This window comes from Bidens hawaiensis, unplaced genomic scaffold, assembly GCF_021521415.1.
Source record: "Bidens hawaiensis isolate Kalapana, Puna unplaced genomic scaffold, B.hawaiensis_p1.1 tig00055015_1, whole genome shotgun sequence".
In the NCBI taxonomy this organism is placed as follows: domain Eukaryota; kingdom Viridiplantae; phylum Streptophyta; class Magnoliopsida; order Asterales; family Asteraceae; genus Bidens; species Bidens hawaiensis.
The window spans coordinates 60407-81083 of NW_027499928.1; the positions used below are offsets into that span (position 1 = coordinate 60407).

The following is a 20677-nucleotide window of genomic DNA, read 5'->3' on the forward strand; positions in this document are numbered from 1 at the left end:
TTGGAGTCTTGGAGAGTTGCGTGGTGATAAATATGTCTCTAGATCCAAAGCAATTTCTAGCTCAATAATATTTCTTTCTGTCGTTTGAGTTAATTAAAACAAGTACTCACAGGAACTGGGGGAACCTGTGATGGCAAATATAGGAAAGCTTTAGATTATGGAAAACACGAGGTTTATTTATGTTATGTCGTTTAAATTAATTAAATAGTTTTCAGGATTGAATTTGTAGACCGTTGTAAGACAACTTAATTACTTTTTAGTGTTTGCAAACTTTAACGAAATCGTTAATAATAACTTTAATAACTGCACAATCTGACGTACAGTACAATGCATAATAATGTAAATACTTATGGAAATCACTAGTTTAAAATATGAATTGAAAGCTTAATTGCTTTCAACAACATATTTAAAGGAAAATAAAAACCACATAAGAGATTGAGGTCTCTTTGTTCTTACTATCCTTAAATAAGATTAACCAGGCCCGTCTTCGAAAATGATAAAAAAAATTTAGGCCTCGTGCGAGACAAATTTTGGGCCTCCTCCTTATAACATAAACTAATCGATTATATATTAAAAAAAACCACAATACAAGTACAACTGTTATAAAATAAAAAAAAAAAAAGTAGCGTATCAAAATAATTGAACTTAAGCGAATTTTGAGGCTCTCCTAGCGTTTTGGAAAGCAAAGCTCTCGAACAAGTCTTTATAGTCCATACTTTCTAATATTTCACTTTCAATAGATATCATTGCCAATCCGTTAAGTCTTTCTTGCGACATTGTCGATCGCAAATAAGACTTCAACAACTTCAATTTTGAAAAGCTTCTTTCGGCCGATGCCATCGTGACCCGAATTGTCAAAAGCACTTTATATGCATTTATAGCATTAGGGAAATGACCAAGCTACTTGATATTATTTAAAGCATCAAAAGGGCTAACAATGTGACTCGGTAAGAATGTCTCAATCAACTTCAACTCCGAATAAAGTTCATTAGCATCGACGTCTGATTCTTCTTTATATTTCAATGCATCTTGGAGACGATAACAAAAAGACTTAAGATCTTTTTCATTAAGTGTCTTTAACTTTTTAGGAAACAAAAAACCAAATATTTTTTCAAATTTTTGGTATTGATCGAATTTTGTTTCAAGAGAAACTATAGCTTGATCAACAATGCATAAAAAGTAATTGACTTTGAAATCCTCCTCAGGTGAAAATGTAACTTCTTCTACACTTGAAGTCTCATTAAAATACTTTCTCTCAAAAAAGTTAATAGTAAAAAAAAAATTCCATCTTCAAAGAGATGAACGAGGTGTCAGACATGAGACATTCGTCACAAAAAACACACTTTTGTATTATAACAAAATACAATTTTGTATCAAAAACCCACTTGAAGCATACATCAATGAAAATTATACTTCAAGTTTAACTATACCTAAAATCAAATTTCAATTTTACAAGCATAAAATTAACAAAAAGTAATTAAAAATTATGCATTAAAAAAATCATAATTAAGGTATGCCTTAAATAAAAGCAACGCTGATGTACACACATATAACATATTGTTTTTTGTTTTTTTTGGTTTTTGTTAATTTGATTAATTGTACACACGTCTCCAGTTCCAGCTTCTTGATGCGAAGTAATAAAAAATTAAAAATCATTCATAGTATCATACCTGATTACCTTGAATACTTTCTATTCCAAGAATTCTCGTTCAGCCTCCAATAGATCGTTGCTTGCCTGCTTGGGTATAATAGGGTGTTTTTTTAATTGGGCTCTTCATATTAAACAAGGTATAATAAAATTTAAAGCTATTGGGCCCTCAGAAAATTTGGGCCTCGTGCCACTGCACGGGCTGCACGGCCCAAAATCCGGCCCTAAGACTAACCAAACACACCACATTACTTTATTACATATTAATAAAACATATATAAGTTGCGGCTTTAGTACGAAATATATTGTTGCTGGAGTGGCGTTTGTAGACGATCTAAACGCGATAATTCATGATCCTACATGATACATATTAGAGGACAAACGAGGGGCAACGAGAACCTCAAGTGGTGTTGCTTTGCTGCTACTCAACCCATGGCTCTCCCTCATATCAATAGGTTCATTTGTTGGATTTTTGAGTGTGAACTGTTGTATCAAACTTGCTAAAGTTAAATGCAAAGCCTGCAGGGCAAACGAAACACCAGGACATATTCTTCTACCACCACCAAATGGAAGCAATTCAAAATGTTTTCCTTTTACATCGATATCCTTTTTAGTCTTCAAAAATCTTTCTGGCTGAAATTTATCTGGTTCTGACCACGCATTAGGATCACGATGCATTTTCTTAAGATTTACTAGCAAACGTGTTCCTATTGGGATGTTGTAGCCACCCACAATACATTCCTCAACGGATTCGTGAGGAACAGAAAGAGGTCCAGCTGGGAATAAACGAAATGTTTCTTTGATGATGGCATCTAGGTAGACTAAATTCTTCAAGTCCGATTCCTCTACCAGTCTGTCCTTTCCAACATGCTCATCAATTTCATGTTGGGCGATTTCTATTGATTTTGGGTTGTTTAGCAGCAAAGACAAAGCCCATGTTAATGTTATTGCTGTTGTGTCCAAGCCTGCTGCTAGTAGTTGCTGTAACATTCAATGTATATTAGCAATGCATATATCAACTAAGAATGTTTACTGTCTAGTTCAGCTGGGTTTGATAAAAGTTTTGTTTCGAACTGCTAACCACGGTTTTAAAAAATGACAAAAGAACCGTCGTTCTTATGCTTTTATGATTTAACGGTTTGAGACCAAAAAAATTATTTTTCTCAAAAGCATAATTTTCTATTAAGTTTTCAAAGACCATACTTCATACTCCTAAAATGAAATAAATAAACGATAATTTCATCACCGGTTCAATTTACACAACTGATTTCAAGTTTCAAACCATTAATACCAAACCTTGACTTTCTTTGGTTTGGTCTAGTCGGTTCGTGGTTCATTAACACATTGAAAAACTTATAACCTAGCTTCGAATATACAACAGTTAATGAACTATATATGTTTGCATGATACACACTTACTAGGCATGTGGATTTTATAATTATATCATGGTCAACATCAGGAAATTCGTCTTCTGAGGCATCTTGAAGAATTTTAATGAGCACATCTATGAACACTTGGCTGCCTTCAAGTTCCTGTGCTGATCCTCCATGTATCAATCTACGTTCCTTTAACCATTGCTCAAAAAACATGTCCAACTCTTTCCCTGTCTGCTTCATTGCTTTCTTGTATCCACCCATATCCACCCATTTAAGATAAGGGATATAATCAGATACCACAAATGCCCCTAATAACTCGAAAAACTTCCTTACTACCCTTTGAAATCGAACTCCTTCTTCATTGTTGGAAGACAACCTCCTTCCTGAATTAATCCTTACTAAAATGTTTAATAAATAGTTCCCCAACCATTGACTCATATCCACCTTCACCTTACCCGAATTGCTACACCTTTTGTTGTTTATCCAAGCTTCATATATATCCGTAACGGATGCTCTAAGCTCTGAAACCCGAACATGCTCAAGAGACTCAACTTGTCGTTGAGAAAGAACCTCAAGCACGATTATCTTGCGCATTTTTCGCCAGTAATCTCCGTACGGAGCAAAGCCAAACACGGCATAGTTGTAGGCCATGAGTTCTACTGCCGTTGCTTTGGGTCGACTAGCAAAGGCCTTGTCATTTGTGGTAAAGCACTCCTTAGCTATGTCTGCATTACTCACCACCAAAACTTGGTGAACACCGAGCTTGATAGTGAAGATAGGACCGTGCTTATCGGCCATGTTACCTAGCACGTTGTGAGGTAGCTCAGGCCCACCAAGAAGGTGAAGGTGTCCGATTATAGGCCATGCGCCCTTTGCTTGAGGTGGTTTTCTGTTTTTTCCTCTCTTTGCCATCTTTCTGTTGATGACGTGGAGTAGGAAAGCTAGTAGAATGAAAGATAAATAGGTGGTTGGTGTGATGGCTGATAGCTGTGAAAGATGGAACTCCATGGATTCGTTGAAGAACTAGGTCTTTGAATGCACACTGAAATAAGAGACATGGAAGATATATATACCGAAACCGAATCCTACCAGAACTAAAAATTAAAAGAGTTTATTTAAAAAAAATTGTCTCGCGTAATCCTTAAAAATGAACTATAATATGTCCAAAACAATACTAACACGTGATTTAAATCAATTAATAACTAGACATAAATAGCTGATTTACGGATTAGGTCCTTTAAAATGTTTACTTTCAGGCGGTGTCCTTTATATGGCGTGTTTTCTTGCTTTTCATCCTTTAGACTAACGACCATTTAAAAAGTCAGTTAAATCATGACATGTGATAAGCATGTGAGGGCAAAATAGTAATTTCATCCCTAATATAATAGTACCCTTAAATTTAAAAACAAAATAACTTAAAAATCAATATTTGTTTGACCCATCGGTTTTTTAATTAATAATAAAAATTATATAGAAGTAAATACATATAATATACATTCCCTGCAACCATGATTGCCACCGCCTGTAGTATTCTTTTCGCCGCTAACGGCCGGGTGACACTGCCACCGCCATCACGCCGGAAAGTCATTGGAAGTTTCCGGTGATTTTGGGGTTTTCACATATTTATAACGACGATCTAGGTAGCTTGTAGGTTATCACAGATCTGCAACGGTGATTTGGGGTTTCACCACCTCCATCCCTTTTCGCCCGCCGCTGCTTGAACCTGAAGCACCGACGTCGACACACCGAAACCCTAAATGAACACCTAAATTAAATTCGCCCACCACCACCACCACAAACCATGGAAGTTTTCAGAGATTTGATTTTGGCTTTTCACTTGTAGTGGTTGAGGAAACAAATTGATTACTTCATATTGTCGATTATCTCGATCCGATTTTGGTTTTGCAAAAAAAAAGTCGATTTGTGTGTTGGTTTGAATGGGGGTTATAGATGTTGCGGAAATCAGGTGGGGTGGGTGCGGATAGGGTTGCAGTTGGTGGCGGTGGTAACAAATATGATAATGACGACGATGATGTTCTATTTTGGCCGGCCAATCGAGATGATGGAGACAATCACCGGATGTTTTAAAACCGGTTGGCAAGGTAGATTCTTGTGATCGGGTGACCGGATAATGTTTGGTGATAAGATGATGCCATGATGGGGCCAAGAGTTTATTTAATTGTGGGTCATGAATCTTTTAATTTCATTAAGTTTATTATTACTATTATGTTAAGGGATGAAATTACGATGTTGCCCTCACATGCCTATCACATGTAATGACTTAACTGACTTTTTGGATGGATGTTAGTTTAAAGGACGAAAAGTAATGAAACATATCATATAAAGGACACCGCCTGAAAGTAAACATTTTAAAGGACAAGATCCGTAAATCATCTATGTTTAAAGGACAAAATTTGTATTTCTGTCTAATAACTATCATAAAAAGGAAGGATCATACTATTTTATAAATTGGGTTAAAAATCATGGGCGTTCTACTTTTTCAATGGATGGTTCTCATGAACTATTCGAGTTTTGAAATAATAGTGTATTAGTATATAGAAAGTCATAGAGTTAACCATCTTATAAATTAGAAGGGAACCATCTTAATTAGAATTTAAGTTATTGGTCTGGTGGATAACTCTCTAAGTTGGTAAATTGATAATTAATAACTGGAGGTTACAGGTTCAAATCCGTTTTACACTACTTTTTTTTAAAAAAATTTTATGCAAACTTTTAGGGTTACATAAACCAAAATTTTTAAACAAAGATACGATTACAAACGACGCTCTCTATCTTTCTCCCCTCCCCACCACGATTACGCAAGCGACACAAACTCTTCCTCTTTGATAGTTCGGGCATCCGGCTGACCACATACCACCATTGTTTGCCATGAGCTAGTGCATTTCTAGTTGCTACTCTTCCTCGAATCCTTTGACCGTGACAGTGAGTTTATATTCATTTGTTAATTGTTCTTGATATTGTTAATTATTTAGATTAATTTGTTAATTGTAAAATTATTTGTTAAATTTTAGATTATAATTAGCAAATTAAACCAGCAGTAAAGCATTGTTATATACGTGTATATTTTTCTTAAATGAAATCAACCCTTGCTCCCAAGGCAAGTGGACGATGTTGATATCGTGGGGCATGTTATTGTCAAGACAGGACACACGCCACATGTGATCACATTAATTTTTACAGGTATTATTATAGTAGTTATTGTCAACATTCTTGTGGTGGATGGTGCATTATTATTTTCTCTCTTTTTGCCAGACAATTGACTACGATTTCTTAATAATTGATTATATTTTACATCGTTTCACTATTTAAATCACAAAGGGGATAGGAAATCGAATTTCAATGAGATGCTTATGAAGTAACGAACTATTTAACAACGCGGCATATGTATAAAATTACCTACTTATCATTAACAAATGAATAATTACGCAATTTAAACAACCTTAATCTCACAAAGGTAGTGTTTGTTTTTTCTCTGAAGATCTTCCTGGTCTCTTATGTCTGCACCGCGCAGACCACGCGCAGATGTTATGGTCTGAAAACTGTTTGTTTTCCGGAAGAAATTTCATTAAAAAACGTCTGCGCTCCCTCTTCTTGAAGAAGACTTGGACCATCAGCTTTTAACATATTCCCACATCTTCTCATCAAACCCTTCCATCAACCCTAGCAACTCCTCCACCCCTCTCCTCTTCTCCAACATCGCCCCCTTTCCAGCCACCTCACACCTCCGCCGCCCCCTTTCCGGTCACCCCACACCTCCGTCGCCCCCCTTTCCGGCCACCCCAAACTTCCGCCGCCACACCCCTGCTGCCGCTATCCCCTATCCAGCCACCCTACACCTCCGTCGCCCCTCCCCTACCTTCGTCGCCCTCTCTCCGACCACCCCATATCTCCACCGCCCTTCGACTGCCGCAGGTCCGCCGTCTCCGCCGCCCACTGCCACACATCCACAACTCCAGTCCGTGTATTATTGTTTTGTTGATTTGTGTACTTTACCTATATTTGTATGATTTGTGATGTAATCGATTTGAATTTGTGTATTGGATTATACTATTGAAAGTTTATAAGATCGGAATTTGTTGAAATCAGGTTTAATTGATGTTCGTCGAGTGAGTATTAATGTCGTGTATATCAATTTAGGTTTATTTTGTGTAAACGAGCTTGAGCTTGGCTCGTTTTGACTTACGAGAGCTCGAGAGTTATTTTTCAATTATTGTTGAATTTTTATTAGTTTTTTTTTAAAGAAATTGATTTGTAGAATTTAGTTTGTTGAATTATTATTAGTTTTTGTTCAATTATTAGTTTGTATAATTGTCCAGTTATCATTAGTTTTTTGTTTAAAAAAGCTTGTAGAAAGTTTTGGTTTAATGAAGATCTTGTTACATTAGGTTTGCATAAAGTTTAAGTCGTTTGAAGACCTTTTTTATGTTTAAAATTCGGTTTATTTAAATTTCTGTTAATTTTAATAGTTTGCAGACGTGTTAAAAAATAAACAGTCTTCTTTTTGCAGACTGCAGAGGTTTGGTCCACCTCTTCTGCTACAGATGTCTGCAGATGTGGTCCGTAGACTGCAGACATTTTACCTCTTAAAAAACAAACAACACCAAAATGAATCATCGGCTACTATTATAAATAATTTGAAAAATCAATACTATATAATAAAAAAAAAAACTTTCTAAACGCTACATGCCATCACCAAAGTGATGCTTACAAAATTTTCCCCTCATCTCTTTCATATTAAATACATTTGACACTCTTTCTTATTAATAATTTTGTATTTTATTTTTTTACTTTTTAATATTTCATTTTCTCTTTTTAATAATTCTTTGTTGATTTAAAAAATTTAATACCAACATTAATATGTTATTTTTTATATAAATATATTATATTAGTTATTAATATTAGATTTTTAGAATTAACCAGTTTCACGTTGATTTTGAATAATGATTCCAAAAATTGAGGTTTTAAATATGTTATATTAATTAAGGTTTTTATAAGAAATGATATTATTGGATGAAGAGGTAACATTAATTAAAAATTAAATTTCAATAAACTTTAACTTATTAAATATATATGATTAATACTAAATACAAGTATTTTTCTTTCAAACCTTGAATAGACAAATTCACTATTGATGCATTCTTAATCTTTATATTAACTTAAATGAGCGGGTTCTCTAACCGGTTAAAGTCTCAAATATGGCTCGGGTCAAAACAGTTGTGACTAGAATGAGTTTCGGTCCATGGGTTAGTTTAAAAAAGTAGCCATTTACAACTTCTTTTTTAATTGACTATTTAATTAACCCATCATTTAGGTTAAGTTCATCATTTTAAAACTCCACAAAAATATAAACACTAGACTACAAGTTTTGGTTTTTTAGGTGGATAAGATAACTTCTTATCTTTGGAATACAAATGTTAGACATTAGCACACTATTAATCATATGATAAATTGACTTTGTATATCCTTATATTATTGAAGATTTCAAAAATATAGATTTATTTAGTGAGCGAGTTATACTTGCTTCGGAAAATGAGACCAGCCTAAAAAATTAGCAAACGTTTGATATCCATGTTTCTAGGAGATGAAAAATATTCCCATTCTTCAGATGGTATCCATCAAACATAAAATGATACATCACAAGAAAGTATTAGTTTCTTGATGTTTTAAATGGCTCAAAATCTAAGGTTGTTAAGTTATAGGTTAGTCCTAAAAGCCGATGTTGAAGTGATGATGCTTAAAATATTAACTAACAAATTGGTCTATGCAATAAAACTAAACTATATGTGAAAGTAAAACATGATAACCGTGCTGTAGAAGCTGAAATCATATCCGAAAGTAATATTGAAACTCACACTTTTATTTAAAAAAAAATCTTATACCTTTGAATAAAATGATTAATTTCAAAGAATGAAACTTTCACTTTATTTTTGTTTTTACAATGAAGATTAATAAAAGATAAGGTCAATCGTTATAGATGGTTAGTTTGTTTTTGAGACAATTTTTTTAACTCATGACCAATTATGTATTGCATTATCCAGAGTTAAAAACAGAAACAATGTGAAACTACTAAGTTTTGACATAGAAATTAAAGTTATAAATAAAACTAAAAATATTGTGCACAAAGAAATATTTAGAGATTTATCAATTTTCTAAACAACTTTTTATTTCCATATGTGTAACGTGTAATTATTATACCATATGATATATCTTTATATCTTTTGAACATATTTTTTGTATTTCGCATTGTGTAATTATTTAAATATTTTATTTATTCTAACCCGTGTGCTACACGAGTAGCTAATCTAGTGTATATAATATATCATAGTATACTCAATTAAAAAATAATAAAAGTCTTGGTTTTATGGTATAATTAAAAAAACAATAATAAAGTATTAAGGTAGCGTTTGGAATGCAAGAATGGAGGTCGGAATGGAATGACTTATTGTGAGGGAATGAAGAAAAATGTATTTGGTTGATTAAAGGAATTGAATTACCCATTACCTAGTCCATTCCATTTCCTCTAAAATACCCCAATTTCATTCCATCCATACCCCATGTTTTTTTTTCATTCCATTCCCTCTTTCACCATACATCACCTCCACCACCCTCCCACTACCACCACCCACCACCATCAACACCCACCACCACCACCACCAACCACCACCGGCGTCACCACCAACCACCACCATTGTCGTCCACCGCTGCTGTTACCGCCACCAACCGCTATCATTAGCGCTAACCGCTAACCACCGCCACCCGTCTGCTGCCACCATCAACCATCGCCCCCGCCCCTCACCACCACCACTTGCTGCCCACCGTCACCGTTGCCCACCGCCGCCATTGCCACCACCGCCTGCCACCTTCACTGTTACCGTCACCACCCAACACCACCACCACCCACCCACCTCCAACCACCATTATCTCCCGTCACCCACCACCACCATCACCGCCCACCAATGCCACGACCGCGACCTACCTCCCACCACCACCGCCACTCACTACCATTTTAGTTTTCTTTTTTCTTTTTCTTTTTCCTACCTACTGAAAATTTTGTAATCATTCATTGCATTCCCATGTAGTAACCAAACATCTCATTGGAATGGTAATAACTCATTTCATTCCATTGTCCATTTCATTCCGTCGTCCATTTCATTACCCCATACCAAACAGAACCTAAAGTTGTTTGATTATTGTTATGTTATGAAACTAGTTTAAAAGAAAACCAAGGCTTTTTCGATTTAGTCATTTCAATCATTTGCAATCTTCTTTATTTACGACGTTGTCAATGGTCTCGATCTTATCCATCAACAAAGTTTAGGAATGGTCCAGATCTATTTCGCGCACTTCTTAATTCTTTAACTTATTTGATTGGGGCTCCATGAATATGCACCCACAAGTTCTCCGCGATTCATGATCTTGAAGGAAAACAATGTCTATACAAAAAAAAAAATCAATTTCAATAAAGAAGCACGAACTGCTTGCCATTTGTTATAACATTGAAAGCAGTGGTGATGGTTGGAGTCTTGGAGAGTTGCGTGGTGATAAATATGTCTCTAGATCCAAAGCAATTTCTAGCTCAATAATATTTCTTTCTGTCGTTTGAGTTAATTAAAACAAGTACTCACAGGAACTGGGGGAACCTGTGATGGCAAATATAGGAAAGCTTTAGATTATGGAAAACACGAGGTTTATTTATGTTATGTCGTTTAAATTAATTAAATAGTTTTCAGGATTGAATTTGTAGACCGTTGTAAGACAACTTAATTACTTTTTAGTGTTTGCAAACTTTAACGAAATCGTTAATAATAACTTTAATAACTGCACAATCTGACGTACAGTACAATGCATAATAATGTAAATACTTATGGAAATCACTAGTTTAAAATATGAATTGAAAGCTTAATTGCTTTCAACAACATATTTAAAGGAAAATAAAAACCACATAAGAGATTGAGGTCTCTTTGTTCTTACTATCCTTAAATAAGATTAACCAGGCCCGTCTTCGAAAATGATAAAAAAAATTTAGGCCTCGTGCGAGACAAATTTTGGGCCTCCTCCTTATAACATAAACTAATCGATTATATATTAAAAAAAACCACAATACAAGTACAACTGTTATAAAATAAAAAAAAAAAAAGTAGCGTATCAAAATAATTGAACTTAAGCGAATTTTGAGGCTCTCCTAGCGTTTTGGAAAGCAAAGCTCTCGAACAAGTCTTTATAGTCCATACTTTCTAATATTTCACTTTCAATAGATATCATTGCCAATCCGTTAAGTCTTTCTTGCGACATTGTCGATCGCAAATAAGACTTCAACAACTTCAATTTTGAAAAGCTTCTTTCGGCCGATGCCATCGTGACCCGAATTGTCAAAAGCACTTTATATGCATTTATAGCATTAGGGAAATGACCAAGCTACTTGATATTATTTAAAGCATCAAAAGGGCTAACAATGTGACTCGGTAAGAATGTCTCAATCAACTTCAACTCCGAATAAAGTTCATTAGCATCGACGTCTGATTCTTCTTTATATTTCAATGCATCTTGGAGACGATAACAAAAAGACTTAAGATCTTTTTCATTAAGTGTCTTTAACTTTTTAGGAAACAAAAAACCAAATATTTTTTCAAATTTTTGGTATTGATCGAATTTTGTTTCAAGAGAAACTATAGCTTGATCAACAATGCATAAAAAGTAATTGACTTTGAAATCCTCCTCAGGTGAAAATGTAACTTCTTCTACACTTGAAGTCTCATTAAAATACTTTCTCTCAAAAAAGTTAATAGTAAAAAAAAAATTCCATCTTCAAAGAGATGAACGAGGTGTCAGACATGAGACATTCGTCACAAAAAACACACTTTTGTATTATAACAAAATACAATTTTGTATCAAAAACCCACTTGAAGCATACATCAATGAAAATTATACTTCAAGTTTAACTATACCTAAAATCAAATTTCAATTTTACAAGCATAAAATTAACAAAAAGTAATTAAAAATTATGCATTAAAAAAATCATAATTAAGGTATGCCTTAAATAAAAGCAACGCTGATGTACACACATATAACATATTGTTTTTTGTTTTTTTTGGTTTTTGTTAATTTGATTAATTGTACACACGTCTCCAGTTCCAGCTTCTTGATGCGAAGTAATAAAAAATTAAAAATCATTCATAGTATCATACCTGATTACCTTGAATACTTTCTATTCCAAGAATTCTCGTTCAGCCTCCAATAGATCGTTGCTTGCCTGCTTGGGTATAATAGGGTGTTTTTTTAATTGGGCTCTTCATATTAAACAAGGTATAATAAAATTTAAAGCTATTGGGCCCTCAGAAAATTTGGGCCTCGTGCCACTGCACGGGCTGCACGGCCCAAAATCCGGCCCTAAGACTAACCAAACACACCACATTACTTTATTACATATTAATAAAACATATATAAGTTGCGGCTTTAGTACGAAATATATTGTTGCTGGAGTGGCGTTTGTAGACGATCTAAACGCGATAATTCATGATCCTACATGATACATATTAGAGGACAAACGAGGGGCAACGAGAACCTCAAGTGGTGTTGCTTTGCTGCTACTCAACCCATGGCTCTCCCTCATATCAATAGGTTCATTTGTTGGATTTTTGAGTGTGAACTGTTGTATCAAACTTGCTAAAGTTAAATGCAAAGCCTGCAGGGCAAACGAAACACCAGGACATATTCTTCTACCACCACCAAATGGAAGCAATTCAAAATGTTTTCCTTTTACATCGATATCCTTTTTAGTCTTCAAAAATCTTTCTGGCTGAAATTTATCTGGTTCTGACCACGCATTAGGATCACGATGCATTTTCTTAAGATTTACTAGCAAACGTGTTCCTATTGGGATGTTGTAGCCACCCACAATACATTCCTCAACGGATTCGTGAGGAACAGAAAGAGGTCCAGCTGGGAATAAACGAAATGTTTCTTTGATGATGGCATCTAGGTAGACTAAATTCTTCAAGTCCGATTCCTCTACCAGTCTGTCCTTTCCAACATGCTCATCAATTTCATGTTGGGCGATTTCTATTGATTTTGGGTTGTTTAGCAGCAAAGACAAAGCCCATGTTAATGTTATTGCTGTTGTGTCCAAGCCTGCTGCTAGTAGTTGCTGTAACATTCAATGTATATTAGCAATGCATATATCAACTAAGAATGTTTACTGTCTAGTTCAGCTGGGTTTGATAAAAGTTTTGTTTCGAACTGCTAACCACGGTTTTAAAAAATGACAAAAGAACCGTCGTTCTTATGCTTTTATGATTTAACGGTTTGAGACCAAAAAAATTATTTTTCTCAAAAGCATAATTTTCTATTAAGTTTTCAAAGACCATACTTCATACTCCTAAAATGAAATAAATAAACGATAATTTCATCACCGGTTCAATTTACACAACTGATTTCAAGTTTCAAACCATTAATACCAAACCTTGACTTTCTTTGGTTTGGTCTAGTCGGTTCGTGGTTCATTAACACATTGAAAAACTTATAACCTAGCTTCGAATATACAACAGTTAATGAACTATATATGTTTGCATGATACACACTTACTAGGCATGTGGATTTTATAATTATATCATGGTCAACATCAGGAAATTCGTCTTCTGAGGCATCTTGAAGAATTTTAATGAGCACATCTATGAACACTTGGCTGCCTTCAAGTTCCTGTGCTGATCCTCCATGTATCAATCTACGTTCCTTTAACCATTGCTCAAAAAACATGTCCAACTCTTTCCCTGTCTGCTTCATTGCTTTCTTGTATCCACCCATATCCACCCAGTTAAGATAAGGGATATAATCAGATACCACAAATGCCCCTAATAACTCGAAAAACTTCCTTACTACCCTTTGAAATCGAACTCCTTCTTCATTGTTGGAAGACAACCTCCTTCCTGAATTAATCCTTACTAAAATGTTTAATAAATAGTTCCCCAACCATTGACTCATATCCACCTTCACCTTACCCGAATTGCTACACCTTTTGTTGTTTATCCAAGCTTCATATATATCCGTAACGGATGCTCTAAGCTCTGAAACCCGAACATGCTCAAGAGACTCAACTTGTCGTTGAGAAAGAACCTCAAGCACGATTATCTTGCGCATTTTTCGCCAGTAATCTCCGTACGGAGCAAAGCCAAACACGGCATAGTTGTAGGCCATGAGTTCTACTGCCGTTGCTTTGGGTCGACTAGCAAAGGCCTTGTCATTTGTGGTAAAGCACTCCTTAGCTATGTCTGCATTACTCACCACCAAAACTTGGTGAACACCGAGCTTGATAGTGAAGATAGGACCGTGCTTATCGGCCATGTTACCTAGCACGTTGTGAGGTAGCTCAGGCCCACCAAGAAGGTGAAGGTGTCCGATTATAGGCCATGCGCCCTTTGCTTGAGGTGGTTTTCTGTTTTTTCCTCTCTTTGCCATCTTTCTGTTGATGACGTGGAGTAGGAAAGCTAGTAGAATGAAAGATAAATAGGTGGTTGGTGTGATGGCTGATAGCTGTGAAAGATGGAACTCCATGGATTCGTTGAAGAACTAGGTCTTTGAATGCACACTGAAATAAGAGACATGGAAGATATATATACCGAAACCGAATCCTACCAGAACTAAAAATTAAAAGAGTTTATTTAAAAAAAATTGTCTCGCGTAATCCTTAAAAATGAACTATAATATGTCCAAAACAATACTAACACGTGATTTAAATCAATTAATAACTAGACATAAATAGCTGATTTACGGATTAGGTCCTTTAAAATGTTTACTTTCAGGCGGTGTCCTTTATATGGCGTGTTTTCTTGCTTTTCATCCTTTAGACTAACGACCATTTAAAAAGTCAGTTAAATCATGACATGTGATAAGCATGTGAGGGCAAAATAGTAATTTCATCCCTAATATAATAGTACCCTTAAATTTAAAAACAAAATAACTTAAAAATCAATATTTGTTTGACCCATCGGTTTTTTAATTAATAATAAAAATTATATAGAAGTAAATACATATAATATACATTCCCTGCAACCATGATTGCCACCGCCTGTAGTATTCTTTTCGCCGCTAACGGCCGGGTGACACTGCCACCGCCATCACGCCGGAAAGTCATTGGAAGTTTCCGGTGATTTTGGGGTTTTCACATATTTATAACGACGATCTAGGTAGCTTGTAGGTTATCACAGATCTGCAACGGTGATTTGGGGTTTCACCACCTCCATCCCTTTTCGCCCGCCGCTGCTTGAACCTGAAGCACCGACGTCGACACACCGAAACCCTAAATGAACACCTAAATTAAATTCGCCCACCACCACCACCACAAACCATGGAAGTTTTCAGAGATTTGATTTTGGCTTTTCACTTGTAGTGGTTGAGGAAACAAATTGATTACTTCATATTGTCGATTATCTCGATCCGATTTTGGTTTTGCAAAAAAAAAGTCGATTTGTGTGTTGGTTTGAATGGGGGTTATAGATGTTGCGGAAATCAGGTGGGGTGGGTGCGGATAGGGTTGCAGTTGGTGGCGGTGGTAACAAATATGATAATGACGACGATGATGTTCTATTTTGGCCGGCCAATCGAGATGATGGAGACAATCACCGGATGTTTTAAAACCGGTTGGCAAGGTAGATTCTTGTGATCGGGTGACCGGATAATGTTTGGTGATAAGATGATGCCATGATGGGGCCAAGAGTTTATTTAATTGTGGGTCATGAATCTTTTAATTTCATTAAGTTTATTATTACTATTATGTTAAGGGATGAAATTACGATGTTGCCCTCACATGCCTATCACATGTAATGACTTAACTGACTTTTTGGATGGATGTTAGTTTAAAGGACGAAAAGTAATGAAACATATCATATAAAGGACACCGCCTGAAAGTAAACATTTTAAAGGACAAGATCCGTAAATCATCTATGTTTAAAGGACAAAATTTGTATTTCTGTCTAATAACTATCATAAAAAGGAAGGATCATACTATTTTATAAATTGGGTTAAAAATCATGGGCGTTCTACTTTTTCAATGGATGGTTCTCATGAACTATTCGAGTTTTGAAATAATAGTGTATTAGTATATAGAAAGTCATAGAGTTAACCATCTTATAAATTAGAAGGGAACCATCTTAATTAGAATTTAAGTTATTGGTCTGGTGGATAACTCTCTAAGTTGGTAAATTGATAATTAATAACTGGAGGTTACAGGTTCAAATCCGTTTTACACTACTTTTTTTTAAAAAAATTTTATGCAAACTTTTAGGGTTACATAAACCAAAATTTTTAAACAAAGATACGATTACAAACGACGCTCTCTATCTTTCTCCCCTCCCCACCACGATTACGCAAGCGACACAAACTCTTCCTCTTTGATAGTTCGGGCATCCGGCTGACCACATACCACCATTGTTTGCCATGAGCTAGTGCATTTCTAGTTGCTACTCTTCCTCGAATCCTTTGACCGTGACAGTGAGTTTATATTCATTTGTTAATTGTTCTTGATATTGTTAATTATTTAGATTAATTTGTTAATTGTAAAATTATTTGTTAAATTTTAGATTATAATTAGCAAATTAAACCAGCAGTAAAGCATTGTTATGTACTGAACCGACCCGAATCATCGAACCGTCCTGAAATTTTTATATATGATTCCATGAATTTGAGGCATGGGTTCCCGGCACACTTTTGTCCCGGGAAGGTCAACCGTAAATTGACCAAACTTAATTTTATTTCCTGAAAACCATTTATTTCTTGGTGGAACCTCACTTGATGAAGAACGGTCTTTAGGAATCCAAGTAAAAACTTGTTCATTGGTTTTGTCAATTTTGGACTTTTGTTTTCTTGATTTTGAAACTATTTTTGGTGAATCGTCAGACTTTAAAGTCGTAGGATCCTTTTTGATTTTATCCTTTTTGGATTTCCAAAAGTATTTCTTTTTGTGTTTTACTTTATTTACTTTGGATCTCACATCCATTTCACTAGGTTCACTATCGATTTGATCAGTCCTTGAATTAGGGCTACTGAAAGCTCCTTTTAGGGACTGACTAAGCCGCCTTTGAATATCAAGCTGTTGCTTGAACCAGTGCTTGCAATGTCTTGCAAGGTGAGAAGAGTGACCACACATAAAACAACACTTTCTCCTAAGAGTGCCATAGAACTCATCTGAACTATAATGTGGTTGGTGCGGTGGGCAAGGTGATCCTTGGATAGGAACATGATTATAAAACACATTTGTGTAATATGGATCAACAAAATTTTGTTGATAATGACCATAGTAGTTGTTATCACATACGTTGTATGACTGAGGATTTATTGATTGATTGGTTGTTTGAGAAAATGATCGTTTATTTGGTGGAACATATTTACACGAAGTACTTGTCTTTTCATTTTCAAAAACTTTGCTTTGACTTGAATTATCCTCAGTCTCACAACTTGATGATGAACAACTTGATATGTTCACCTCAACAGGCCTACTTTCGTTGACACATTTTTCAATAAAAGTTTAATCACAAATGGTTTCATAATCACAACCCGTGTCCGTTTCCATCGACCCACTTTCTTCAACACAACCTGCTGAAGATGATGAATCACCACTAGAATCAACAGTAACATGTATTGGAGCAGTTGCTTCAGAAGCTGGAGTAACAAATGTTACTGGTTTTGGTACATGACCAATTCCATATACCATCTCTTCCTCGGAGGAATGTTATAACTAAAGTGAGGTAGGCTAGTATAGTTATCATTCAATGATTGAGGCATAGCTTGGTTATGGCATAGAAGATTGGGATACCCATCGATCGGTTATTTGCACCTTCTATTTCCAAAATTATTTCCTTTAAATCAATCATTAAATTGTGAAACTTGTATTTTGGCTAAAAGTCACCGACACTCTTATAAACCAAATAACACAAGAGTAAATTTACCTTTTTCACTTATTCATTCGGACGTATGGGGACCGGCGCAAGTTATTGGGGGGCAAAACTTTCGCTTCTTCGTACTTTTCGTTGATGATTGCACTCGTATGACATGGATTTTTTTTCTAAAAAACAAATCAGATGTTTTTGATAAATTTACTGTGTTTTATATTATGATACAAACACAATTTAAAACCAACATACAAACGCTTCGATCCGATAATGGGGGCGAATTCATAAATGAGTCAATGAAACAATTTTGTCAAGAAAAAGGGATAATTCACTAAACATCTTGCTCCCATACTCCGGAACAAAATGGTACCGTCGAACGAAAAAATATCATTCTTCTAGAAATAACTCGAGCCCTTTTAATTAAATCTCAAGTGCCTAAGTCCTTCTGGCCTGAGGCCTTAGCTACTGCCACTTATCTTCTTAATCGGGTACCAACCAAAGCTCTTAACCTAAAAACTCCTCTACAAACTCTTTCAGAATTTACCAAACTCCCCCCTGTTCTTACATTACAACCACGAATATTTGGGTGCTCCGTCTTTGTCCACATACCAAAAATAAACCGAACAAAACTTGACCCATGTGCTGAAAAATGTGTGTTTGTAGGCTATGGAGTAAACCAAAAAGGGTACCGATGCTATAGTCCAAAAAGACGTCATATGTATACTACCATGAATTGTGACTTCCTTGAAACTGAATACTTTTAAATATCTCAGCACAATAGTCACGAAGAGAAAATGGAAAATGACACACTAAGTTGGTTGAAATGGGTTCCAAAATGGGCTTCAACATCAGAAGAAATCAATCACAGTAACCAAGATGAGTCACTGGCTTCCCAACAATCTGGCGGACCATCAATCCATGTTCCGAACCAAAATCCTCCCAACCTGACGCCTGAGGTAAGTAACTCTCATGAAATTGACAATATTGATATATCTGATAACCATGAGACAGAACAAACAGTGCAAAAAGAACAAGGCGAGCCAGTACAAGGACCAATAGTGCATGAAGAGCAGGATGAGCCAATACAAGAAACAACAGCATAAGACAAAACGACTGAGAGATATGTTCTTCCACCAAGAGTCAATAGAGGAATTCCACCTAAACGATATTCTCCAAAAAAACAGTCAAGGACATCTAAATATCCCATCGCAAACATTGCCGAAGGCAACTTGCCCAAAGAAGCTCAAGCCTTTACTTCAACTCTATACACTAAATAAATTCCAACCTCCATGGAACAAGCCTTAAAATCAAAGAACTGGAAAGATGCAATGGATTTAGAGATGAAGGCATTGATGAAGAATGACACATGGGAAAAATGTGACCTTCCGTCTGGAAAGAAGCCAGTGGGTTGTCGCTGGGTCTTTACAATTAAACACAAACCGAATGGAACCATTGAAAGATATAAAGCACGACTAGTAGCCAAGGGCTATACCCAAACATATGGGATTGACTATTCGGAGACATTCTCTCCGATAGCCAAGATTAACACTATCCGAGTTCTTATTTCAATCACTGCAAATGAAGAATGGCCTCTTTATCAATTTGATGTTAAAAATGCCTTTCTACATGGAGAATTAAAAGAAGAAGTATATATGGAAGCTCCACCAGGATTTACGGAAACCTTCAGGACAAAGGAAGTATGTTGGCTGAAAAAGTCTCTCTACGGGCTTAAACAATCTCTTCGAGCTTGGTTTGGCAGATTTACTCTAGCGATGACAAAATATGGATTTCGACAGAGCAACTCTGATCATACATTATTCCTTAAACAAAGAGGTAAACTTGTTACTTGTTTAATTATATATGTTGATGACATGATCATTACAGGAAACGATGTGGAAGAAATGAAGAACTTGAAGACAAACTTGTTCATGGAGTTTGAAATGAAGGACTTGGGAAGACTTAAGTACTTTCTTGGAATCGAAGTACTAAGGTCTAAACAAGGTATCTTTATATGTCAAAAGAAATATATTCTTGACCTTCTAGCCGAGACAGGAATGATCGATTGCAAACCTGCCGACACCCCAATAATGGTAAACCATAAACTCCGTATGGAAGAAGAAGGAGAATTAGCAAACAAATAAAGATACCAACGGTTGGTAGGAAAACTTATATACCTCTCGCATACGCGTCTAGATATTGCATATGAGGTAAGGGTAGTCAGCAAGTTTACGCACCAACCTCAAGTAACTCACATGGAAACAGTTTGGAGGATTATCAGATATCTCAAAGGAACAACAGGTCACGGAGTTCTTTTTCAACCAACTAAACACCTAAAAGTCCAGTTGTACACTGATGCAGATTGAGCAGGAGATAAAGATGATGGAAGATCAACATCGGGATACTTCACCTTGGTTGGTGGAAATCTTGTTATATGGAGAAGTAAAAAACAGAAGGTGGTAGCATTGTCTGGTGCAGAAGCAGAATTCCGAGGAATTGCTCGAGGCGTACAAGAGGTCCTATGGATACACAAACTTCTAACAGAAATTGGGTTTCCCCAAACTGAAGCCAGTAGGATCATGTGTGATAATAAAGCTGCAATACAAATCTCAGAGAATCTTGTTCAACACGATCGCATAAAACATGTGGAGGTCGATAGGAACATCATCAAAGAAAAACTTGAAGCAGGAATTATAGTTCTGCCATTTGTTCGATCAAAAGACCAGTTAGCAGATATCTTAACAAAAGCCGTCAAC

General features: G+C 35.7%; 2 protein-coding genes across 4 annotated transcripts; both read right to left on the minus strand.

The window, feature by feature from the left end:
* Positions 1-429: 429 nt before the first annotated feature.
* LOC143600873 (cytochrome P450 CYP82D47-like) lies at positions 430-4035 on the minus strand. Of its 2 annotated transcripts, XR_013147560.1 has the most exons (3): positions 3067-4035; positions 1893-2629; positions 430-485 (listed from the first exon to the last, which is right to left on the minus strand). XR_013147560.1 is itself a non-coding variant. In XM_077078426.1 (2 exons), the coding sequence occupies exons 1-2, from the start codon at positions 4030-4032 to the stop codon at positions 1997-1999; spliced, it is 1599 nt and encodes a 532-aa protein (XP_076934541.1). In that variant the 5' UTR covers positions 4033-4035; the 3' UTR covers positions 1871-1996. The 2 variants fall into 2 exon arrangements, 1 of the variants encoding a protein (XP_076934541.1); XM_077078426.1 differs by lacking the exon at positions 430-485 and having other exon boundaries at positions 1871-2629.
* A 6954-nt stretch (positions 4036-10989) lies between these two features.
* On the minus strand, positions 10990-14595 carry LOC143600868 (cytochrome P450 CYP82D47-like). Of its 2 annotated transcripts, XR_013147558.1 has the most exons (3): positions 13627-14595; positions 12453-13189; positions 10990-11045 (listed from the first exon to the last, which is right to left on the minus strand). XR_013147558.1 is itself a non-coding variant. In XM_077078424.1 (2 exons), the coding sequence occupies exons 1-2, from the start codon at positions 14590-14592 to the stop codon at positions 12557-12559; spliced, it is 1599 nt and encodes a 532-aa protein (XP_076934539.1). In that variant the 5' UTR covers positions 14593-14595; the 3' UTR covers positions 12431-12556. The 2 variants fall into 2 exon arrangements, 1 of the variants encoding a protein (XP_076934539.1); XM_077078424.1 differs by lacking the exon at positions 10990-11045 and having other exon boundaries at positions 12431-13189.
* Positions 14596-20677: the final 6082 nt, after the last annotated feature.